Below are 8,408 nucleotides of genomic sequence, written 5' to 3'. Positions count from 1 at the left end.
CAATGATAAACCAATGATAAACCAATGATAAACCAATGACAAATAATAAACCAATGATGAAACAATAAAAAATCTGTGATAAATGATAAACCAATGATGTCCTGATGCATCTCAGTAATCCAGGTAAAAAATCAAAGGAAAAAAAATTGTATAGGTCCTCTGGACGGGTTCTTCTTTAATGAAACGTTTCGTCTCTCTTCCAAGAGACTTCTTCAGTCTGAGAGTTTCAGGCAAAATTCATGAGAGTTTCACCTGGAGGCAGGACATAAAAGCCTGAATTTTGCCTGAAACTCTCAAACTGAAGAAGTCTCTTGGAAGAGAGACGAAACGTTTCATTAAAGAAGAACCCGTCCAGAGGACCTATACAATTTTTTTTCCTTTGATTTTTTACCTGGATTACTGAGATGCATCAGGACACTCCGACACAGTGCTTCTGAAACAGTGTGTTGTTTTTTTCAATACATGCGCCAAAGCTTCAGCTTCAAACTGCCCATCACTAGTGAATTCCTCAAACGTGGTACTCCTGACTGCAGAATTTCTGGTAGTTGAGGACTGTGTTTGTGCTTTCCCCTGATCACATGTCAAAGATAATCAATGAGTATTCTCAAACTGTATCCCACGTGTGTCAAACACAAGACTTGGAGACTCCTGTGTGGCTGCTGGGGAGGGGATAACCTCCCACTAATTGTTTTTTATTTTTTTATTTATTTTTTTGCTTAACATGAAAACTGTTTCTTATATATCGATGGTAAACTTTGAGTTTATGATTAAATGCAACCAAATTAATTTAATAAAAATAAATGAAATAAAAATAAATTTTAAGTAACTGAGCAATTTAGTTGGATAGCACAGTACTAATGTCTGAAAATAAGCTGCTTTAAAGTCACCATCAAACATAAACTAAATCTGACATAATGCAGCTACTCACTAGAAACTCATCAGTGAGTAAAACTTTATTTGTTTTACTTTTAATAATATTTCTGTATTTATTTCAGATTTAGTCATTCATACACTTAGTTCTTTTCAGTGTTTTAAAGAGGACATGTCTGTTTTGACTAAACACTGTTTAGTCAACATGAAACGTCAAAGTTCATTACAAGTGGCCCTTCGAGGGCCACCATAACACTCATGTGGCCCTCAGTGAAAATGAGTTTGACACCCCTGATCTACTAGTTCAGAGATGTTCTTTTGAACGGCTCTTTACAACGAACGATAGGAGCCGAATCGCGGGCAGTAACGAGCCATTTGTAGTTTTATTTCTTTTATTCCTCATATAATCTTTACTTTTTCATACTTAAATCGCTCCCGCTTTGCTTTTTCATGGAAAACAGGCGGGGTTGTGGAGTACAGAAGCTCACGGTGAAATCGGGGGGGTTCTGCTTGACAAACACATGGTTCCACCCACGTGATGGGATTATGTCATTTTGTACGGCTACGTGATGATGTATTTTCCTACGTGATGACGTAATACGTTCAAAATCGAATGGCTCTATGAAACAAACGGCTCCCCAAGATCCGGATCCCTTCAAAGAGCCATTTATCGGCGGGACCACTCCATTAGTGCACAGACTTTGGTTCCAAGAATAAAACAAAGCAGCTTCTGTAAACCAGGTCTCACTTTTTAATTTCCAGCTATGAGAGAAGAGGGGTACATTTGGTTCATTGGGTCAGAAATACTTTCTACTACATGACTGTGTGTATCTTCATCTAACTGATGTGAGCTCATCTTTATGAAATATAAAGTTCTTATTGGTACCATTCACCTGACCTGTCTACTGTTTCTTTTTCAGACTCACTCAAACAAACCAGGACAGACTCTTGCATTCCAACCGTCTGAATTTGTGATTGTGCAAAATTATGAATGTGCCGCCATGTCAGCCAGTCCTGTGTCTTCCCTGCTATTAACGTATGACCTCAGATTGGCCTGTGATCGCTGCTGTGTCCAGCAAAGCCCAATTACTTACTCACTGGAGACGGTTCAGCACCAGTGTGCGCTCACTGTCCTGCTCTGCAGAGCGAAAGATGATTTCAGATGGAGGCCCGTTTCTCATCGACCCTCATTTCCAACCCCAAAGAAGTATGAGGTTTGCTGGTTCTTTAAGGAGAACTTTGGCTGCACAGTGCACAAGAATCGCTGCACCTTTGCAAGAAGCAAAGAGGAAGCTGCCGTGTGGACTTTTGAAAAGCAGCGTGGATGGGATCGTCTTCGTCTGTGTATGATGGTAGCTCAGCTCGGGAGAACACCTGAGCCGTCCAACAACACAGGACCTCTGGATGTGCTTTATACAGACCTAGAGCTGAAGGCTGTTTGTGGTTTGTGCTCCGACAAGGTGAACGAGCTTACTTACACTGTTCAGTTAGTTATACACAAGTGTGGCAGAAGTCTGCTTTTAGCCAAACACAAGGGTTCTGACCAATGGAGGCCCATCTCTGAGCGTCCCACTGGTGGACATATGGGACCAAATACCATTTATAAAGTCTGTAACTACACTGTTGAGGGCTCTGCATGCACACAGCACACACAAGGTCAGGGATGCACTTATGCTCAAAGCTCTGAAGAGGTCACTGTGTGGAACTATCTTAGAGAGAATAAAATAGATAAAACTGAGTTAATCAGACGCATAAATGAGTCTGATTCAACCACACCAGAACGTGCAGCTGAGAGCATACACCGGAACTTTTCTGGTGAATTCAGTGAGTTCTGCAAGAAATGCTTTCATGACAGTCCAATGAAGCTCACGCCCAAACGGTGGAACGACACTTGCTCTGCAGACGCAGCACATGTCTGGGATCCAGTCTTAGTTCACCACCTATCAGAGAACAACACAAAGCACGTCTACAGCCAAGTCCGCCCTCTTCCCTCAGACTGTACCTTCAAGTACTGCAGTCACGTCAGACAAGGCAAACCCTGCTGGCACAAGGCCAGCCACTGCAAATCCGCCCAGAGCGAGGTGGAGATGGCCGTGTGGAAAGCCGAGCACAGCGGGCTCCACATTCGGCCTCATCTCCTTCAGCTGAGCCAGCAGAGGCAGGCTCAGTCCAAACGGGTCACCGTATTTTGTAAAGTGTGCCTCTTGGAGCTGTCCTCCCCCGAGAGTTTCTACAAGCACTGCTCCTCGTTGGAACATGCACAGCTTCTCTCCCAGGACACCACCACCAGATGGAAACAACGGCAGCCTCCTCATACCCGCAGGGCAGAGCTCTGGCTCTGTGACAGGTAAACAGCCACACTTCTACCTACCTACAGCTTCAGTCATGTTGATTTGTTGTCATGTCTTTTTTTTCTCAGTCACAGTATCAATTTGTTTACCCTTGATATACATGTTTAAATTTTAGGTGTCCAATTTAGTCTTAGAGAAAAAAAAACATACTTTTTGTTTTGTTTACATTTAAAGTCAGACAGGATTGATTTAACCATCCTTCAGCTGATGGTTTTAATCTCAGTTTATTTTCTTCTGCTGAAACTTCATACAAAAAGTCAAACAAAGTTTAAAAATTCTGACATCAACACCAGAAACCCAGCCTGTTAGATTAATCAGAACCGTGAACAGATGAACGCAGACTCAGAGGTCAAAGGTCAGACTGAAGGAAAATAGCGGTGATTAAATTAAGATTATTACTTCAGATTTAAAATCATTTGTGTTTATTTTATTTTATTTTTTAACCACTTCAGTAGAAAAAAGAACTTAATATTAGTTTCTTAATTTTTTCATCATCAGTGATTTTTTTTCAAGTAAAGAGAAAATGGAAAAAGAGTGAAAAACAAAGAGAAAATGTAATTAGAAAGATTGAAAAAGAGATTAGAAATATATTAAATATACAACAAGAAAACACAAGGCCACACACCCAACATCTGTCCGCTCACCTGAAATTAAATGGGATCCCGAGCGCAGAGCCCCCAGGGGCACCCGCAGGGGAAGAACCGCCCACCCACCCCCCAGATAAGACCTAAGGGAGAATCGGGAGAGTCCCCCCAGCGACCACATGCATTAAACCCCCGGGGCCAGCAGCGACAAACTCATGGGCCCCGCCGGCACCCGCCACACCAGAGCAAATCCAGGCAAGGGCACAAACGTCCGGGCCCCCAGGGCGCACCCCCCCACCCCCCCCAGGCCAAAGCCCGACAAGGCCAGAGGCCCCGAGCCCCAGCAGGCAGTCACCAAGCCAGGCCGGCACACACCCCAGCGCCCAGCCCCAGACCCCGGGAACCCCCAGCACGCCAGCGGCCAGCTGTACACTCCACTGGGGGGCCGAGTAGCAGTGGGCCCTCAGACAAACCAGCATGGGGGTGCGGCCCAGACCCCGGCCTGACTAATACCCAAACATACACGATCGCACCATCCCACCCTCATCCTCACACCCACTCATTTAAAGACATACAAGAAGGACGCGTCATTCCACTCATACTCCCGATACACACTCTATACCCCCAGGTTCAGGACATGCACCCACCCCCTACAGGAGGCAGCACAGACCCGAACCCAAGGGGTAGACCCAATAATTCTGGGGTGGAGAGGAGCAGACAGCCGAGGCCTGGCCCGGGCTGCACCAGGCCGCCTGGTCAGCCCCCCGCCTCAGAGAAGCCATGCCCATGACCACCCCCACACACTGCCAGCAGCCAAGTGCACACCCCCAGCCAACCACCCACCAGAACCTGGCAGCCACCCCAGCCAGTAGGCCACCCATAGCAACCAGGAGCCACATTCCAGGAGTCCAAGCAGCACCAGAGAGGACGGAGAGCCAGCCCCGCCCCAGGCAACACTCCAAGCCCGGAGCCCACCCACAGCCCAGGACCAAACCCGGTCCCGTCATGTCTTTTAAGACCCTGCCACAGTATACCATGTTAGACATCTCATACCGATATACATGATAATTTTGTCCCACACTGAAGATTGCTGTGATCTGATGTGACATGATCTTTACAATAGACTCCAACATGCAATACACAAGTAACACTAATGTACTTGTGTAACTACAGTATTTTATGGTTAGTTCAAGATTAGAGTGAGGGAAGAATGTAGCATGAGAATGACAGACGTCTCAGTGCAGCATCTGCAGTGTTGTGAACACTGTGTTGGTCCGTTGTGGTGAAGAAGGATCTGGGGTCAGATATATAAAAGATTGCGTGGAAACCATATTAAAAGTGAACGTACGGCCGAAAGGCGAAAATGGCGTACGCCAAAAAAATTCAGATTTATAAAACCGTGTGTACGCATGTTTCTGCGCACCTTCCCTTTTTAGATCACAGCTTCACCTCAGAGTTTGCGCACAAGGTCCCACCTCAGGTTCTGCCCTCTAAATGCCCACACTCAACCATAAACAGTCAAAGTACCTCATGAATGTTAAGATGCATTTAAATCAGTCAGCTGATCAATGTCAAAAGAAGTGATTGGCTCAGACGTGCTCCGTCGTGCGTCTGGAGGACAGGTGCCGACTGACAGCTGCTCACTTGAACAGAATGTCTGTAATTGACACAGATTTTCCCTAATTTTGTAGGTTTACAGATGTTTAGAGTAATCTAATGATTTTTATCAAAAACTCAGCTTCAAATTTATTTTCTCTCAGAGCCTGCAGGACGATAAAAACAATAAAAAATGAAATAAATAAGTCAGATAAAATAAGAAATAAGTTCACCACTCTTCTCCCCGTCCTCCCCCTCCTGCGTGCTCTGTTATCTGTGGCAGACACCCCCTCCCCCGCGCATAACAAATACGGACTTTAAAAAGTGAAGTTTTATAACATCCACACTGGCGAGGGTGGGCGTGCCCTGCGAGTACCCAAAGCGTGACCTTTGCTGTTGTGCTGTTGAAATGTCTCTTGTCGGGGAGGGGTCTGTGGGTCAGGGTCGTCTGAGGAGGAAGCAGATAAATGGATGCATTAACTTTTATTTAAGATTTAAGTTTTTATTTCAAAGGCCCTCATGGCTTAGCAGCAGAAGCATAAATTTTACTGTTAAGAAAGCTGATGATAAAGCTGAATAAAAATCTAAGCCTGATTCTGAAGGTAAACTAAATATCTGACAGTGGTCATTACACAGTGTGGCTCTAATTCCTCACTTCACCATCTGTGTCGCAGTTTCACGTCTCCAAAATGAGCGTACGCATGGGTCAGAGCTGGCGTGAGGGACCGCACATTTTCACGTCAAGTTTGGATTTTATAAATCACAACCTTGGCGTGAAAAGTGGCGTACGCAAGTTTCTGGGCTGGTTTTGTGCGTACGCAAGCTTTATAAATCTGACCCCTGAGCTGTAGCGATGCTGTCTGTTTGACGCTCTGTCTACGTTCCTACCTTCACCTACGGCCACAAACTCTGGGTAGTGACCGAAAGATGCTCCACCATGTAACCATAAATTTTATGTTTTCACAGAGACTTCCAGAGGTGGATAGAAAATGAAACTTTAGAGTGTGTTCCTTTTATTAGTGTTAATTGTAATGTATGTATAACTTATTTCACCCCAGACCCAAAACATGTGAATATGGTGTGAACTGCCTAAAAGCTCATTCTGAGGAGGAGCTGCAGGAGTGGATGATGCGAGCTGAAGAAGAGGAGGAGATCAGACACAACATTGAAAACCAGGGTCTCATGTGCTACAACCAAAGCCTTCTGGATGAATACAGGAACAGCAGTAATGAAGTCTACGTTGTGAGTTTCTTTATTTATCTAAATTGTGGGCTTGGTTCTGCTAACCTGCTGAGTAGTGTTGTAGTACTTGAAACCGGTCTTGGTCTTAAGACCGGTCTCAAGACCACTTTTTGATGGTCTTGGTCTCATCTCGGACTCGACAGCATTTGTACTCGGTCTCGTCTCGGTCTCGGACATTGAGGACTCGGAATTTTATTTCAAGACCAGTCAAGACCACAACTGCAGAAATATCACTAAATAGCCAGATTATTGTCCAATTTATTTGTTAACAATCTTGCTTTCATTTGATTTAAAATGTAGCTACTGATTCAAATTCAAACCTGACTCGTTGCTATTTATGTATTTTTGTTACCGGCTGTCATCCATCCCCAGCCCCCGTCACTTGCACGCAGCACTTCCAGAAAGTGAACCATGATTCTCTGGGAATGGTAAAAGATGTCTTCAAAATCTTAAGTAAAAAATTTGGCTACATTATTCATAAATAGTATCATTAACAACAACAACCAGGAGAAAGCGTAGAGCAACTTGTAAATCCGGCAGTGCTTTACTTTCAGAGACAGTGGATTCAACTTTAAACTTTTACCATCACTAATGTTAACATTCCGCCTCTATAGCAAAATTCTTTCTTCTGCCCTCACACAAAGATTTTGTCAATATTAGCTCTAGTGGGGAAAAAAGTATTTAGTCAGCACCAATTGTTCAAGTTCTCCCACTTAAAAAGATGAGAGAGGCCTGTGATTGACATCATAGTTGGACATCAACTATGAGAGACAAAATACTATTTTCCCCACTGTACGTGTGCAAAATACTCCATCTTTTAGGGCACTTTTTTTTCTGGTCTTGGTCTTATCTCGGTCTCGCCCTCCCTTGGTCTTGGTCTCGACTTGGTCCAAACCCTAAAAGTCTTGGTCTTGTCTCGGTCTCAAGACACTGTGGTCTTGGTCTTGACTTGGTCTCGGGTTAGGTGGCCTTGACTACAACACTACTGCTGAGAGTGGAATTTTTTCATTTAGCCGTTTAGTACTTATAATTATAAATAATTAACTGACTACACTTCCACCCATATGAATCCCACGTTTTTCTATTCCGTTAATAATTTTTTAACATGTTGCACCATAATTTAAATAGGTGCAAAATATATGGTAAATATTAGCGACTTAGCATTAGCTTTTGCCAATTTTATGTCTGTGTAGCAACTTAGCATTAGCAAAGACATTTGTGGTTCGGATTAGCGCTGCCCACCACTGCATATGCATTATTGAAAAGTAATTTTTATTCTTGATGTTTTTCATCCCAACACACTAATGTAATGTCACCATTGTTGAACAGTTGTCTGAGCAAGTTGACGACGTCATCGTCTCTTGTGACAAAGATCGGACTGTGAAGTGTGAAGAGATCGGTGAAACGCTGAAATGGAATTTCAGAGTTGAAACTGAGGTAAGATTGATCATTTATACCTCAGGAAAAAAAACTATTAAATGTGCAACTGAATTTCTGCTAATGTGAAATTAATTTGTTGCTGTCCTCCCACAAACACACACACGCGTCAAACTCCCAGTATTTAAGTGCTATTTGACAAGACGTGACCTAAGACCTAAGACATATTTTCTGCTTCATAGTGTAATTTTCCACTTCAAGAGCTTTGACCTGTAAATGACCGTAAAATTCAAACCCAAACCAGAACGCTCTTTCATTATGAATAATTTAGCATAGTGTGTGTGTGTGTGTGTGTGTGTGTGTGTGTGTGTGTGTGTGTGTGTGTGTG

At 43.7% G+C, this 8,408-nt stretch overlaps 1 protein-coding gene across 1 annotated transcript in view; it reads left to right on the top strand.

Moving 5' to 3' along the window:
• LOC106515323 (helicase with zinc finger domain 2) overlaps positions 1 to 8,408 on the top strand; it is a 40,737-nt gene that overhangs the window by 9,963 nt on the left and 22,366 nt on the right. The window contains exons 2-4 of the mRNA XM_014005040.1: positions 1,791 to 3,217; positions 6,460 to 6,643; positions 7,973 to 8,080. Of these exons, the coding sequence (XP_013860494.1) occupies positions 1,791 to 3,217; positions 6,460 to 6,643; positions 7,973 to 8,080 (1,719 nt within the window). The remainder of the gene's footprint in view (positions 1 to 1,790; positions 3,218 to 6,459; positions 6,644 to 7,972; positions 8,081 to 8,408) is intronic.

This window comes from Austrofundulus limnaeus, unplaced genomic scaffold (genome assembly GCF_001266775.1).
Source record: "Austrofundulus limnaeus strain Quisiro unplaced genomic scaffold, Austrofundulus_limnaeus-1.0 Scaffold28, whole genome shotgun sequence".
Lineage (NCBI taxonomy): Eukaryota > Metazoa > Chordata > Actinopteri > Cyprinodontiformes > Rivulidae > Austrofundulus > Austrofundulus limnaeus.
This window is presented reverse-complemented; position numbering and strand designations above follow the sequence as displayed.